The sequence below is a fragment of the Oreochromis aureus genome, linkage group 23 (assembly GCF_013358895.1).
Source record: "Oreochromis aureus strain Israel breed Guangdong linkage group 23, ZZ_aureus, whole genome shotgun sequence".
NCBI lineage: Eukaryota > Metazoa > Chordata > Actinopteri > Cichliformes > Cichlidae > Oreochromis > Oreochromis aureus.
Window position 1 is genome coordinate 38,271,939 of NC_052963.1, and position 17,288 is coordinate 38,289,226.

A 17,288-nucleotide genomic window follows, 5' to 3' on the forward strand; every position below is an offset into this window, starting at 1 on the left:
TTTAAGAGACTACTGTTGGCTCAGGTGCAAAATCTTCATGTGCTCCTTACAGAGTTGCTGCATCCTTTTTTTATATACCTACAATATCAGTCTAAGCACTTAATGCATCTGTACTTGTATTTATTTTTAAAATCAAAAGGATTCCCGTGTGAATTGCATGTAGTAAATATGGTGATTTGTTGCATGGAGGCATGCCAGATAGCTGCTTTTCATCTAAGCTAAGTGGCTTGCAAGCAAGTCATGAACTGGGATGCAGAGCTTCCTTTCTATTACTAAACCTTCACCTTACGTTTGCAGCTCATTCTTATGCATTCATGTTCTTACATGCTGCAGGACCTGAAATCAGCCACACGAGGGAGCCTGCACCCCATGTTCACGATCCAAAATCTTAACCTTTCATTTCGTTCCAGTAGTTTGCAGCCAAGGGAATGAGTCAGAATATCATGCCACCATTTTATTTTTTACTTGTATTATAGCCCAGTTCTCCCTTTGATAACAAATGATGGGTATAATGACCTGTGATGTGCTAAATCTTTGTTCACGTGTGGGTGTCAGTGGGAGGATGGAAGTGCTGAGGGTTCCGAGCGTGGTTCACATGAGTGCATGGAGGCTGATATCTGATAATAATAATAATAGTAAAAAAAAAAGTCTTTGCATTTTAATTTGGATCGAATTCCATACTTAAAAATATGATTTGCTGCACGAATCATCCTTCTTCTCTCGCAGTCGACATGCACCAGAAAGGGTAGAGGTGCAGTCACAGAGCTGAAATGGACATAATGTGTAAGTCTCGACGACTCCAGGTTTCCTTGACAACAGTAACATGGCAACAATCACTCCGTATACAATAATCTCCCTTTCCTTTTTCTGCTCCTTCTCTTATTCTCATGCTGGGCTCTTTGGGTCCATTTTTTTTAAAGCTCTTTAATTCCCGCCTGTCATCACTGGCCTTTCACTGTTTTACTGCGTACTACAATAGCTCACGAACAGTAAATGAATCATCAGAAAAGCATAACCTGTAAATGAGTTATGAAAATGTGTGGTCATGACTTTATCTGTGGCTTGGACTGTTTTTATGTGATTTTCTATTCAGTGTATAAAACACGTGGTAGATAGTAAAATAACAGACCTCAAGGCCACTCTGCACTCACTTTCTCAAGACTCAAAAAAGCAATTTATTTAGTTCTCAAAGCTGTGAAGGTTGCAGTTAAATGTCACTACTACAGTTTATTTACATGTTTCTACAACGGTATTTAATCATCTCCTTTTCTGTGTACAGAGTTTCTATATCATCCTATCAACAATCATCCTCTGATGGGTGAGTCTCACAACAATGTCCTGTTATCACTGTTTCCTTCACATTTTCTTAGTCACTCAACTCCTCCTGTCTTGTCTACTCATTTGCATCACTACATCTTCTTCTCTTTGTTGGTATAATACATCCCTTCCAGCTATCCCTGTTAACAATCTAACCACTTGCTCCCCGTGGGGCACCATCACAGCGCCCCCAGATCATGGCAGGAGCGGGACTTCTGCCTCAGGAACTTCCCCACCTCTCGCTCTCGAGGGTACCGAGGCACCAGACTGGACAGGAAACGTTTGGCACGAGATGTGATGCTTTCACGTTGCCCTCCTCCGCTCATGTCCTCGGCGCTGGTCCCCGGAGGCCAGGGAGACTGGCCCCTGGCTAGTCGCACCGCACACTCCAGGAGCTCCACGGTACGGTGATCCAGAGAGGCGGAGATCTCCAGATACAGACAGTTGAAAAGGGCAGCACTAGACATGGCCTCTGAGAGAGAGGAAAACAGGAGATGGAGGAGATCAGAAAAAAGGCAGCTGTCACAGCTTATATTCAGAGCCACAGTCTTTTCATCCATTATAAACCTTTTGATTCTCTCTTCACCTGTAATAGATTGTTGGTAGTAGAGTTCCAAGCCTGGGCATGTCTAAGAGGAAGAGCTGCATGTCAGCCTCCAGTGACGACTAAGAAGGCTACTCTAACAAAACACAATACTTGGGAAATATGCGATAAAAATGTTCCCGCTTAAGGTGGAAACAACAAACATGTTTCACCACTTGAGGCAAAAACACACCAGGCTAATACAGGCTATGAAAGAGGAGATACCAGCAGCTGGTGATGTCCAACCCAAAAACAAACAAGTGACTCCACTGAGATTTACTAGCTACACTCAGTACTCCATGTGACAGGTTTTTCTACAATATCTCAGGTCTTCAGTTTTATTATCTGTCGTGGAGCTTCTAATGAGTTACAAGGTTAAATTACTTTTGTTACTGTGTTAAGTGTTAGGCACTTGTTAAGGATACTTTAGCGGTGCTTGCAGGTATGCAGGTATGCAAGCTGCAAGCATTAAGAAAATGTTCAGTTTTAAAAAAATATATACTGTCACAAATATTATGGTCACAAAATTTTCTTGAAATGTTGAGAACTACGTTGCAGGTTTATGATCCGTGCCTTAATCGGTGTTCAGAGTACAGAAAAAGTCCATTATAATAACATAAACCATCACACAAACCTGGCCTTAAGCAACAAAAGGGTGCCCATTTATCCAAGGCCCACCCTTATTTCCAGTCAGCACATCGTAAAACACACTGTAAAGTATGGCTGAATAAATGAAATAGATCTGTGTGTACACAGCTGAATCAATAAGGACAGGTAGCTGTAAATATTGTGACTACATGGTAAGTCATTAGCAACCATGCTATGTTGTGTATAACTGTAACTGGATTATGGAAGGATCTTCTACTCAAAGGAGCAATTACCCTTTAAAAGTGAAATTTTCAGGTTTAAAGTCTCAAAAAGATAACTAAAACAGCAAGAGCAAGCTTTTATCTCTTGGTAATGAAAACTGTGCTGGAGGGAAGATGTCTGCATGCTAAGTGAGATATCTTTCATAGTTTTCCAACTGTGCAAAACACACGCAATACGAAGTATGTCATCAAGAGGTTTATACAACAACTGGATCGCCTGTGATAGTGATAGTTAATATTTACTGATTAAGTAAACAAGGAGAGAGCTTGTATAAAGTAAGCTAAATCAAGCTGGAATTTTTTTCTTTAGTTTACTTTAGTTTCTTTATATAGTTCTGTAGCACATTTGTCTTTAGTTTCATCTTCACTGCAGGCCATCATCTCCCTCTGCAGGGTCATTTAAATAAGGAGTATGGCATACACTGGGTTGAATAGTATGTAGTTTCATAGGCCGTGTGATATAAGACTGTGGCGTGTGGACAAGTAGGGTAGTCACGGTGAACAGGCTTTTGCTTTAACTGTAATTAAACTCCCACACTACAATAAAGCATGACATTCACATTTACGTTGTTTACGGAGAGAAAGAAAGAGCGTAAAATGTCAACGTCAAGTGTAATGAAGAAAGCCAAAACAGAACTAAACTGTGGAAAGAATCTGCTTCCAAAGGAAATGTTTATACTTTATATGAAAGTGTAATATAAAGTGTAATGTAGCAAAAAAATTTTTTTTACATATAGTAGGTGACTTGGAAAAGATAATCATCTCACCTTGAGAGGTGACCTCACGCGTGCGAACGAGGTCACTCTTATTACCAACGAGGATTATTGGAGTCTGGGGCTGAGTCTCTCTCAGGAGAAGCCGAAGTTGAGCGGTACGGTGGAAGCTACGCCTGTCAGTCACCGAAAACACCAAGACGCACACCTCACACTGCAGAGCCGACAGGTCCTTAATGACAAGCACAGGGACAGAGGATGATGCATTTTTGTCCTTTGTGAAATATAAGACACTAAAATAGAAATGAAAAAAGAAACAAAAACAAACTCAAAGGTTCTAATTCGAACTGATGTAGTGTTTTGCATATGAATCAAAGTCTTTTTCCTTCATAATGCTTTACTTTCCATTATGAAGGAAAGTAATATTCTGATGAATATTTCCACCAACCCTAAAAATTCCACCAACCCTAAAAATACAGAAAACAGAAAGATTGTGTTTGAAGAAACAGCAGGTGGCTGATCTGTCTTTTTAATATTACCTGAAACCCTTGTTAGTCAACAGCTGCACACTCCTCTCCGAGCTGCAAAGGGACACAAAGACTCCAAAAATATCGAATTCCTGAGTGATTTCTTCACACAAAATGAACTCAGCATCACGCTGTCTTTAGTCAGTGCTGCCATGGTCCACTGAGTTTTCATTAAATTTTAATTAAGTCTACAACTGAGCATAGACCAAAAGGAACTTATGAACCCTAATGGTGTAACTGGGAAATTAGATAAGTAGATTCCTTGGTGTGGTAGTTAGCGCTGCAACCTCAGATTTCAATCCACGTGCCAACTGAGGCCTTTCTGTGTGGCGTTTGCATGTTGTCCCCGTGCCTGCGTGGGTTCTCACAAGGTACTCCATCTTCCTCCCAGGGTTCAAAGACATAATTGGCGTTTCTAAATTGGCTGTAGGTGTTAATGTGAGCATAAATAGTTCATTTGTCTCGCTATGTAATCCCTACAACACACTGGTGACCTGTCCAAGCTCTACCCCACCTCTCGCCCCACAATAGCTGGGGTAAGCTCCTGCCACAACCCTGAATTGGACAAGTAGTTAGAAGGATGGACGGATGGAGATTCCTTATAAAGCCACAGTTTTAGTGTGTTTTAGCATTTCTCACATCTGGTAGCACAAGGAGTAACACATTATAATCCCCCACATCAGAAAAGACAGATTGTGCTACAAGAGTGTAGCTTCAGCGTTTTCGCACATGCACCTAAATCAGAAACATTAATGCAGTCATTTGGCACACCAGCTCTGTGGGCGACTCCTTCTCTGTCCCTCTGTATGTTTCTCTCTCTCCTATTCACATCCACACACGGATGCCTCAGAGCTGCACTCGCGGGAAAAGAAGAAAGTGTGGAAAACAACCTGATAATGAGCTTTCCTTCAGTCGACCAGATGCAGATGCCGCAGACTGACTGTCCCCTTTTTGTCCAACAATTTTCTGAGCTTGACAGTTTTTGTTACAGTGATGGCAATAAACAATGCAGGGTGCTCCAAATACTGTGCACACTGTGAGCAGATCAAATGCTAAATATGCAGTAAGCATTTGTTTATATGTTGTAACTGAACCATTATTTATGTCAAATGGAAGTTGTATTAGTAATCTATCAGAGGCAGTCTACCCTGCCCCCACCAATAAGATTTTGCCCACAAGTGCTGTGATATACTCGTGTTCATGCATTAATATGCTGTCAGTTCTGCTTGCAAATTTCTCTACACGCTCTTTCAAACTCTTTTTCTATTACCCTAGTTAATCTCCTTATACAGCGAAGCTTTATCCCTCCCAGCACACAGAGTTCTTCAAATACTGAAAAGCAAATGAAACCAAGTGCTGAAAAATCCAAACTGTAAAGGAGCAATTTAAGCTTCTTCTTTTTAAAGCAGTCCAAGTATTCAGCACAGAAGAGCAGCTGAACACACTGTATACAGCTGCACAGAGGGCTCACTGGCCTAATGAGGGAGCAGGAAGCGGAGTGGGAGCTATGAAGTGTTGTTTGGCTCACCTGTCTCCAGTTGTCATAGATAATGATGGTGCTCTCCTCATCATCCACGGTAACTGTGTGCACATAACCCTCCCCTAAGGACAAAGGGAGCAGCAGTTAGGTCTCAGGAGGGAAATGGACACTGTGATTTATTTACTTGCTGCTCACTTACTCCACTGCAATACATTGCTCTGCATACAAACAGCACTGTACCATCAGAATCCACAGACGCAGTCCTGTCCATGTCTCCCGCGAGGGCCAGGGCCAGAGAGGACTTCCCGACGCCATTCTGCCCCAGGAGAGCAATCCTTAGTGGCCCGTCTGGTCTGCCCTCCACAGTCACGGTTGGAGTATCATCCAAGGCAGGGCTGAAACTGTTTGGGGACACCGAAGGCCCGGCCGCACCTGACGTCCAGTCGCATTCATCGTGGACGGCTTCTTCTCGCCTGAGCTGGTGCTTAATTGGCAGAGGAGTGCTTCCTCTGCGAACGGTCGGTGTGCTGGGCAGAGTCATACTGTCACACTGGTGGGAAAGAAGAACATAGACAGACAGTGTAACACTCGTGAAATAGTGATTCCCACATGCCAACCAGAGCAAATCCCAAAACCTGATCTACATGAACCTCTCCTTATTTTTTCCCTATATTTTTACTGTTGTGGATGCTATGTGCAAAAATGTTTGTGATCATAAAGCTCAGGCTTTAGGTTGTAGATATCCCTGACAGGATCATCTCAGGCACACAGCACTGGCTGTGGCTTTGCCCTAAGGTTCAGGATAAAAATAAATAAGGATTATTCTGAACTGGAAAGAATGTAGTTTAAAAAAAATGAGCAGTTCCCCTTAAATGGACTTCAAAAACAGAAAGACCTTCTTTTTAAAACCCTGAAAATTCAAAGAGTGCACAGGGAGATATACTTATTAGTCACTAACATAAGTGAAGCACTGGAAATCCTTGCTTCAATAAATCTCATAATGAACAAAAAGCTCCTCCGTGGCCTATCAACACAGCAATACTAGGATGGAGTAGAACCTGACTAACCGCTGGACCTGATATTACTCTTTGCAAGCAGCCCAAGGGGAACACATTACATATATAATGAATAATAGCAGGGTTATTGTTTATAGACTTTTTAGCAATGCATTTTATAAAGTAGTGACATAGCCTACACGAAGACAAGTTTGCTTAGCTGTAATACATAGTCTGCTATTTGTGCAGCAAAATCCCCAAAAGAGTCAAACTATATGATGATACTATTTCAAATTGATCCAGTCCATCATATTCTTCATTATATTCTGTGAAAATGTTTCTCACATCATCAACACATTCATCCTGTGAAGCTTGGGTTCATGTTTTAACACCTAGAGCAACCGTTTAGTGTCAACCTGACAACAGACTACAGACGAAGGTCAGCGAAAGGAGGTAAGCAATGTGGCCTCACAATAAATAGACTCTGGATATAAATATGCAGATTCTGTGGGCAAGAGCTTTGGTACTGAAAGCTTTTTAGTTTTTGTTTGCAGTACTGAGCAATCATGTTTGAGTAGATTTGGGTTGCATGGAAATAAACAAACCCTGCAAAGAGCAAAAGAGAGATTATATTTGCTTAGATTAAATTTCAAGACCATCAGCTGTCATGTGATGAAGATTTATGTCTTTATTAGGTTTTTTAAAAACAAATTTATCTTCATTATCAAACAATTACAGGTGCACAGAACAGGAATTCTTGGCCCAAATAGGCTTTGTTGTCCCAAAGGCTGAGTCATCAGATGATAACACATGGGTATCCAGGTTAGGTAGCAGGTGTTGTAATCTTAGCTTTTCTTCTCCTGCTACTATTTATTTATTTATTTACCTCTGAGCAAGAATTGAGAGTTGTGTTATAGGACACCCTTTTCAAAATGTTTACAACTATGCCTTACAATTTTTCCCACCATTGCTTACACAGTGTTCATCTTGTCTCTGTGATGACACCACAGGGCAGATATGGCTGTAAATCTTAAAGATATTGAATGAGTGTTGAATGGGTTTAAATGCAATGCCAAGTTAATCTGACATCAATAAACTTGTTACACATTGAATCAGCTGGGATCAAATTTGGCATTGTGTTTGCGCTATAGATTGTATATAAAATCTATCCTGCCATTGCCTTTTGGTTTGTGAAGTCCTGTGAAGTCATTCCTGCCAAATTAGTACTTTGAACCAGTTGTGATGAGTGAGGGTGGGATTCAATGGAGAAACCAAAAAACACTGTAAGCGACCTCTCAGTCATAAGGTAGACCAGCCCTATAGCTCTGCTTAATTGTCTTTCTGTATCTAATCAGAGCCATTATTTAAAAAACGAAGACCCTGGTGTATTTAACATGATTTGAGACAAGCGACTGGGACCATAACTCACCAGAAACATCTTAAATGGGACCATAGAGCAAGAGAGCATTAGGGTCTATTTCCTACAGACTTCTTTTCAATGGCAACCAGAAGACTCAACCCCTGCTGGTGCTTGGAAATAATGCAGGTCTAAGGCACTGTGACTGGCTTAAATCTCAGTCCATTTAGAACCTACGTCAGTCTTTTAGATATATTTGTGCTTTGCGATATTGCATGGATCCAGTACCAAGTAAATAGAGGGCCAGTATTGCTGATACCAATAGCGATACTGATAACTTTAACCTATAAAGGCAGCTTATGTAGGTGAGATCAGTATGTCATGATTTATGAGATCACCTCTAAATCCCTGTGGTTTTTATTTTTCATAATAATTAGTTAACACAACAAAACAGGCCTTTCAGCTTTTCATGTATTTTGAAACTGGATTTCTTCTTTTGGAGACCTGAAATGTAAATGTGTGCTGCATACTGAATCCTAGCGGTTAGAAACAAAGTATCATTTCTATTGCGCTAGTATCGATCAGATACCGATAGCACCGTATGTATATCGATAAACTATTGGTATTTGGATCAGTTCTCCCACCTCTAATATATAGTCTACGATTTATGTCCGCATGATACTATCTATTCTTGTTTAAGCTGTTTTTGTAACTCTTAAAGAGAAAAAATTGGCATTTTAGCTGCTAAATTCTACTGTGTCCATTATTTAGTCAGAGGATGTTTTAAAAAACACCAAATTATTTTGTCTACTGAGTGCTATATATATATTTTTTTCATTTTCAGTGGCTGCCTGGAGTGGATAGAAAACAACAATGGCAACTTAGTAAGTAATTTTTGAAAATGCACCCCTATATTTTCAGAAATTAATAAATCTATTTATTGGTAGGACTTCTGAGGATTAATGTTAATTAGTGGGGTAAACCTGTTGCTTAAAGGCTAACCTTGTGTTCTTGGAACTGAGCAGCAACCAGAACATAGCAGACCCCCCGCACCTGTAAATAGATGTAGCAATAAAGTGAGAAGTGGTGACAATCAACCTGAGAGTAAAGGTGTAATGAAAACCAAAATCAGTTGAAAGACAACATAAAGTTCTTGGAGGGCTGAAATGACATTTAAAGTTTGAGCTGCAAGCCACCGAGTGAGTTAATTATTGAGCACCATTATAATTGGTTGTTTATTGCATTGTGTTTAAAATTAGTCATTGTAGCCGTAACCCCATTAGAAACTGACTCCTAGTATTTTGTAATGCAGGACACCCCCTCCCTGCACCACCACCACCTACCTACAACACTCACACACACACACATTCAGCAAGAATACCATACATCGTCACCACATAACCTCAGTTCCCTTCTTTTTTTTCTTTTCCATTCGGGCTCTTGCGCCTTACCTTGGCCGCATTCTCCTCGCTGTCTTCGGGCACATCTGTCGGCATCTGCAAACTGAAATCAAGCGATCGGAAATAAGGACTCCAGAAGATTTACAGGGAAGAGCATCATCACCATTCTTCCTCCTCACCCATGCCACCCCCACCCACCACTCTCACTTTATGAACCCCTTATCAAGCAGCCCGGTATGATCTCTCACCTGTCAGGTGGTTATCGGCAACTAAAAAGTAAGCACTAAGCACGGTCTCTCTCTCTCTCTTTCTCAATCTTCCCTCCCTAGCGCGCTCTCTCTCTCTCTCTCTCTCTCTCTCTCTCTCTCTCTCTCTCTCTCACACTCTCTCTCTCTCTCTCTCTCTCTCTCTCTCTCTCTCTCTATTCCTATCGCTCTTCGCTGTCATTCTGTGTTCTCAGGTTAGGGCCCAGGTCCAGATCGGTAAGTCAGTACTGCCATTCATCATCAGCACTCCCCAGACTGACTACTGTGACTCACTGACTTGACGCCTAAAAAGCTCTCCAGATCTTGATTTGCTGCAGAGAGAGGAGAGGTGACACCACTACCACGTGCTGGAAATGTTTACTGCAGGTGTATGCAGCCCGGTGATAGCAGTGAAGCGTGATGCATGCATGCATGCAGGTAGGGAGCAGTACTGTAGGAAGATGCTCAGAGTCACGAAGCATTCACTGACCTCTGGTAGATTGAGGCGATGCAGGAAGCAACCGCTAGGGGGCATTATAACATCAGTAATCACATTCCTAATTGACTTTTTTTTTTTTTTTTTTTGCGTGTGAGAGAATGTTTAAAATGTGTTATTAGGTTATCCCTGCTGCAAAACAGAGACTTGATTGCCTACCCATTTGCTTATAAAGTTTAATAGCCCTACTTTTTATTTTCTTTGAAGACACACACAAGATTTTATTTGACACATTCATTTCCAGTTCACCAAAGTATTTTCTAGTCTATTATCGAAGGAGTGTATATGAACATGTTTTCTGTCAGAGTGCGAACATGGCCATGAGCAGTGGTGTGTCCCTCCCACACAAAGCCACAATAGACTCCGGCAGTGAGCAGCCAGGGCGCTATTATAGCCCTAATCCTGCTCCTATTATACAGGCCAGAGAGAGAGCGAGAGACACAGAGAGGGAGGTAGAGCTGAAGATGAGGTCATCCCAAACAGCACACACCCAGGGTCACTGCCTCACTATAGAGGGGCAGAGATAAAGAGAGAGATGGAGCCGGACATGGTGCTGCAGAGAAAAGGCTTCCAGGAGATTGACAGTGGGAGATGCTAGGATAGGTGAATAGAGAGATGAGGTTTAAACCTGTGTGCAAGGTGTTAAAAAAACCCCTGACACATCACAGGGATGGTAAAGTAATTGGTTTATTGTATATGCATATGAAACCACACTACAACAGGAGCAGGAAACCATGATAAGGGCCTTTGTTGTAAAATAATGTTAATTCTAATCACAAATGAATAAAAGAATAAACTGTAGGAAAGTAAAAATACACGCTAATGGAATAAAACCAATAAAATAATTAGAATCAGTACATAAATAAACAATAAATACCAAATAAATAAGTGAATAAATAAAACAACAATTTATGTAACCTATACCCAAACAAAATAAATAACTCTAATGCATTAACCCTGGCAATAAATTCATGGGACAATTAAGAATGTGTCTCCATTAAGATTTTTTAAAATCTTTTTTTGCATTTTTTTTTTCATCCCTGCACCATAAATTTTCTGTTGCATCAGTAGCCCACAGTACCCGAGTCCACAGTGACCAGCTCTGTGGTGCTGCATGTTGTAGTAATATGAAAATGATCTGTGTTTTCACAGAGCAGTGTTTTTTGCTTTTTTGTTTTTTTTTTACAGAGGTATTCCTTCTGCCCAAAAATAGCTTCCTAGTCTGAAGAACTGGACACAACCACACAAATCATGCCACACTTTTTTTTCTTTTTGCTTGCTGAAATGGGTTGCCTCTTTTTTCATTTGCAGTTGCTTGAGTTAAGCACACTACCATCCCCGTGTCTCTGTATGTAAAAACCCATTCTCGAGAGCACACAGCAAGTCTGTTAATGGCTGAAATTTGCCAATTCCAACTGGCAAAAGTACATTTCTTTTCTAAAACAAAAGGTCAGTTTCCCCGCTATTCATTTAACACAATCACTGGAAGATATTCTTGTACATTCTTTAATCTATAATTATTAATCTTACAAAGAATACCAGGTCTTGGTGAGCTTAAACACTTTGGTAGGCAACTGTGAAATATTAGCTTAACTGCATGCCATGGATACTTTATCCAAGCCCATACCACTCCACATCCAACACCACTGCACTACTCAGACCTCTGCAGCTTTAGCAGCTTAATATAAAAAGAAAAAAAAAACAACTACACTGAGCCTCAATCACTCACTTGCATGGTACATTGCAAATATGTAATATTGCATAGATAACAATGTCAGACACTATAATAGTTTTATTGCAAGATAAAGCTGTTTTTTAAAATCCATTTTCAGAGTAGTGTTTGTCACCTGTTGCACTGATATCACCAGCAGAAGCTCTCAGGAAACTCTCAGTCAGTTTTTTTGTGCAACCATGATTCACATTTAAGTAAATCTGAGCCTGTGAAGCAGCCCAGGGCTGAGTCTAACCCTATCAATTAACAGTCAGTTCCCCTTTAGTCATTCAAGGGTGGTTTTCACAGTTGTATGATCCCCAAAACAGCCTTCCAAAGTCTGTCTTCCACTTTCTCTTTCACACATACACATGCACACATACACACACACACACACACACACACACACACACACACACACACACACACACACACACACACACACACACACACACACACACGTTCTTGTTTCTTCGCCCCAAGTCTGATTACTCATTATTGATTGCTCCACGCTGGCTTGTCTATTTTCTTTGTGCACCCCTGTGGATTAAACTCAGAGGAAGTAGTCAGGGGGCGGGGAAGGTGGGTTGCTGGTGTGGGTCGGCTGGGCGTCGCCACTGGTACCGTGGTTTGTGCTGAGCAACTTCTCATAGCGAGCCTTGTAGGCGTCTCTCTCCCTCAGCACTCGAGTCAGCTCACACTGTAGCTGTTCCAACTGATGAGAAAGGAGTAGAAAGATTGTAATTTATCTGCGTTTCGCTGAGCTAAAGTGCAAAGATGCTCACTTGGAGTGCATTATTTATTCTATCTGCAGAGTGTGTCAGCAGTAATGTCAGATGCTGCATGTTTTTGCTGTCCCCACCTACTTTAAAACCAGAATTTCCCATTAAAAAGCTGGCTGATATTAATGATTAATGTCAGTGTAGAAAAAGAGGCGAAATCTCAGGTTTGACACTTAGGGAAAGAAATGGAAGACTGTGTACCTGCTGGGTAAGCAAATGTTTCTCAGACTCCAGAGCGTGCCTGTGCTGTAAGCGCTTGTAGCGGCAGGACTGGGCATAGCCTCGGTTCTTTAGCGTGCGGCGTTTCTGTTTCAAGCGCACCACCTCGTCCTTGCTCACTCCACGCAGGTGTCGGTTCAGCTCGCGCACTGACAAGCTCACCAGCTGCTCATCAGAGAAACGCTCGTTCACCCCGCACTGATGAACAGATGGAGACGACACACATAAAGAATATGCTGTTTCTCACCATTAATTGGCAACAAGACACATGCAGGAAATGATGGGAGGGTGCGCAGAGTGTGAAGCTGGTTCTGGCAAAGCTTTAGATGGTGTACACATGATGTGTCAAACTGAGTGTGTGTGTGTGGTGTGTGAGCGTGCCTGGCTGTCAGGGGGCACATTCTGGCACCACATGTCTATAATCTGTCATGTAATCTGACTAAGTGTGGGAGACAGTTATCAGGATTACCCACAGCAATAATAGCAGATATTATCATAAGCTCACACTGTGTTCCATATAGAGATCCACCCAGACATCTTGATCAACCAGAACACAGATTACAAAGTTTATTTACCTTTTACATGCAGAGCAGAATATTCACAACTGAGTTATTAGTAAGACACTAATGTAGTTTTAAGCAGAAATACTTATCGACAAACATTTTTCTTCCTGAGGGCACCAATAACAGGACTGCTGTATATACAGTTAATGAATGAAGGGATGCACCACCCATGAGCTTCTATGCCTTTGCTTCTATTTATTCCCCATTCGTTGTAATGAAAACTGAGAAATCATTATAAAGTAATTAGAAAAAGTGGCTTAACTTTTTTTTAATTTTTTTTATAGGTCTTTCAAGATTTAGCCACCACCAAACTGGCATGACATAACACATAACAATCTGCAACGTTGAGCCAAAATCTTTGTGCATCCTTTATTGTAATAATGCAAATTTACAGTATAACTTTTAAAATACTAACATTTAGAAATTTACAGATGTCAGATTATAACTAAATTAAATTACAGAATACCTGCAGCTGCTAAATTGTTTTGGGAAAAAATGTTCCCAAATGTTCCCTTAGGTAAAGATTTATCTTCCCTTATTGTTGCCAGACAATCCTTAAAGTGATACTTCAGATAGACAAAGACATTAATAACCATGTTGTAATGGCCTAATCCTAATCCTTCGCTGGACCATCCCTCCCTCCTTCCGCCCAGACTTTTAATGCAACTGTTTTCTCGCTTCACTTCTTTTCCCTCCAGGAATTTCCCATGGTTTACTGATTAACACTTCCTGCTGAATATTATCATCATAATGAGCCCCTCTTTTCAATTCTGGATAGATTTGTACCTGATTGGTTTGTGGGTGGTGATGATGGTGATGGTTGCCATGCATGGGGTGGTGCGGGTGATGCTGATGATGGTGATGCTGGTGGTGATGAAGGCGGCCCTGGGGGCTGAGGGGTTGGGGGTATGGAGCAGAAGCAGGGTTAGTGTTGGAGAGGGAGGGAGGGCCTGATGAGAGGAAGACGAGTGGGCGATGGCACATGTCTGCTGCTTTGGCGCAGGAGATGTCACCTCCGCTGTCGCTGCTTGAGTCTCCCAGGTTGCTGCTTGAACTCTGAGAAAGACCTGGGAACTGAAGAGAGGAGGTGCAAATGATTGGGGGGGAGGGGATAAAGTTAGCTCTTTAGTGGGTATATGTATGATGAATAATAACACTGAGATAACATAAGAAATTCTTACCTGTGAGCTAACAGCTGCTGCAGCTGAGTTCAGTAGAGCCTCCACAGCATCCTCACACCCCAGGAAGCCATTCACCTGCCCTCTCTCTCGGTCCCCTCTCTCTGGCACCCCTCCCAAGGCTCCCAGCAAAGTGGCAGGCCCCGTCACCTCACCTCCAAACTGTTGCTGCAGTGCCGCCAGCCAGATCAGGTCCTCCAGAGAGGCTGGGGTCGGACCTTGAGGGCCGCCGTGGGCTGGGCTGCCTTCCACGTTCCCCTGAGAGCCGGAGCTGATGCTGGAAGTGAGACTGTTGGGTATGGAGAGGGGAAAGGAGATGGAGGAGGATGATGAAGAGAGGGAAGAAGAGCCCGAAGGGGGTGGGTGGGCATCGCTGAATGTGGGCGAAGGTGGCAGTGAGTTGTAAGGGCTGGAGCTCAAGCTGGAGTCCTGCGGTGGGTGGCTGGTGTATGGAGAGCTGGAGGGGTCGTGGGTGATACCAGATTTAGGGTACGCACATGGAGGAGGGAGCGGAGGTGTGTCAGATTTGACCTCAAACTTGAGAAGGTCAAAGTCGTTTAGATACTCCATGGCCAGAGGGCTTGGGGGGAGAGAAGGCATGGGGAGGGAAGGAGAGGACATGATGTTTTTCGCTGCTGCTGCTGCTGCTGGCGAGAGCTTCAACAGGGTTTTTCCGTGTGTCAGGATTGTTGAAAAGTCCAGTCCTCTGACTCAGTGCAGCTCATAGACAGCGGCAGTGGTGATGTCAGAAAGTCCACTGGTTGGTGAGTTTCTTTTGTGAGAAACTGTATGTCCCCTTTTCCTTGTCTCTGTTTCTTTTGTCCTGAAGAAACAAAGAGGGAAAAAAGGGTTTGGATGGCAGGGGTAAGAGTAATGGGTGGTTGATATTGTCTATAAAGGGCTGATAAGCTGTAATTAGTGTTACTAATTTTGTGCAGCATAGATTTAGCGCTCATAATTAATTTAAAAAAAGCTAAAAAAAAATGATGCAGACGACCCAGAAATATGTTTTTTATTTCATTTCACTCATTCTCTTTCCTTATTAAAACTGGATGCCTACATTACCCATAATAAAAGCTGACAATGATATTTGAGGTGTGTTCTGTTGCAGGCCTTAGGCTGCAGAGGAGTGGTAAGCTCACATGCATCTACATCCAGATTATTTTCATTTGAACTTAATTTCCAGCCTTGACTTTAAATTAGATATTGCACTACTCCTTTAAGTACTTCACAAGGGTCTGTCAGCTCATTCATGAATACATCTAAAGACCCCTTTAATTTAATCACTTTTAACACCATATCAGTACAATATTGGGTCATGATAGTCATTTACTATTAAAATTAAAGTAAATTGTTCGCTATAGAGCACTATATTATTTATATATATATATATATATAATATATATATATATATATATATATATATATATATATATATATATATATATATATATATATATATATATATATATATATATATATATATATATATATATATATATATATATATATATATATATATATATATATATATATATGTATGTATATATATATATATAGAAGAAAAGTGACACTCAGTACTGATATAATTACAAGAGAGGAAATGCACTTTTTAAAGTGCACGAAACTGCTTACATGTGTGGGGGCAAGAGGTGTGTGCTGCAGATTAGTGTGTTAATATAACATACAAACACAGCCTACCTTGACGTTTACCCATTTCTGACTGAACTTTTTTTCAAGGCATTTCATGATAGAATCAGTTTGACTGAAGTATATATATATATATATATATATATATATATATATATATATATATATATTCTTCTTTTTTTGATCTCCTGGCTAAATGAAGAAACTAAATAAAATGTGCCGTCAGATGCCTTTTGAAAACATCTTCTTCTGCATGTCAGGTTTTGCATTTTGAATACTTCCATGTAGAAATACTTTCCACGCTGCTCAGGAAATGAAATATATCTAGAAACATCTGCTTGCTGAACTCATAAGCAGTTGAAGCACAGGAATTCACAGGCTTAATCATTTTTGACAGAAAGATCCACAAGTCTCAGAGAGCAAATCCAATTATCGAGCACTTCAGACTTTAATCCAGAGGCCAAGACTTTCTAAAATGTTTTTATACAGCTGTAAATTTACTTTTAGCAGAAATTCATAACAAGTTAAAAGTAACATATCAAGATAGTGAAATGTCACCTTTTTTATGCATTTGCAGTCAAATTCAGGTTCAAAAACTTGTTTTACACAAAAAAGAGTTAAATGAAAATATTTTAGAGTAACTTACAGAAAATTTGAGATGATAAATGAGTTAAATATTAACATAATAAGTCAAAACATTCAAACACAAATGAAGAGGCTAAAAGTAGTTTCCTCACAATGTAACTGAAAAGTTCAACACTTCCATTACGCTATGCTACGGCGGTAAGTGCATCAAAGAAAGCTGTAAGTGGTTTCCGCCAATACTAATTACAGACCTTCAGATTTAATAGTTGTTATTAATAAAATGAACACCTAATTAAAAAAGTCCACCTTTGACTAGTGCCTCTGCTTCACAGCTCATTACTTTCACCCCCTGTGGCTCAAAATGGATTGTAAAAGAAAGCAAACAGTGACAAGGCTCCATGGAGGCCTCAGTCTGGCTCCGGACCAGAGTTACAGCAAAAATACACACACACGAGAGAAAAAAGTAGAGTGAAAGCAGGCCGAGATAAAGGCCCGATGTGAGAGACGGTCAAACAGGCAAAGTGACTGAAAAGATCTTACCGTCGGTCATAGAGAAGAAGGATGGTTACGAGCTCTTGTCAACGTCCCCACTGAACACACACACACACACAAATAATC

General features: G+C 41.0%; 2 protein-coding genes across 2 annotated transcripts; both read right to left on the reverse strand.

Moving 5' to 3' along the window:
* Positions 1–1,205: 1,205 nt before the first annotated feature.
* LOC116331310 (GTP-binding protein REM 2-like) lies at positions 1,206–9,573 on the reverse strand. Its single transcript, XM_031753945.2, has 6 exons — positions 9,490–9,573; positions 9,293–9,344; positions 5,730–6,039; positions 5,538–5,611; positions 3,537–3,714; positions 1,206–1,789 (listed from the first exon to the last, which is right to left on the reverse strand). The coding sequence occupies exons 2-6, from the start codon at positions 9,335–9,337 to the stop codon at positions 1,497–1,499; spliced, it is 900 nt and encodes a 299-aa protein (XP_031609805.1). The 5' UTR covers positions 9,338–9,344; positions 9,490–9,573; the 3' UTR covers positions 1,206–1,496.
* Positions 9,574–12,218: 2,645 nt separating this feature from the next.
* Positions 12,219–15,056, reverse strand: nrl (neural retina leucine zipper). The gene is made up of 4 exons (XM_031753774.2): positions 14,439–15,056; positions 14,044–14,331; positions 12,677–12,892; positions 12,219–12,408 (listed from the first exon to the last, which is right to left on the reverse strand). Exons 1-4 carry the CDS (start codon positions 15,054–15,056, stop codon positions 12,247–12,249), a joined length of 1,284 nt encoding a protein of 427 aa, XP_031609634.1. The 3' UTR covers positions 12,219–12,246.
* Between the last annotated feature and the right edge of the window lie 2,232 nt (positions 15,057–17,288).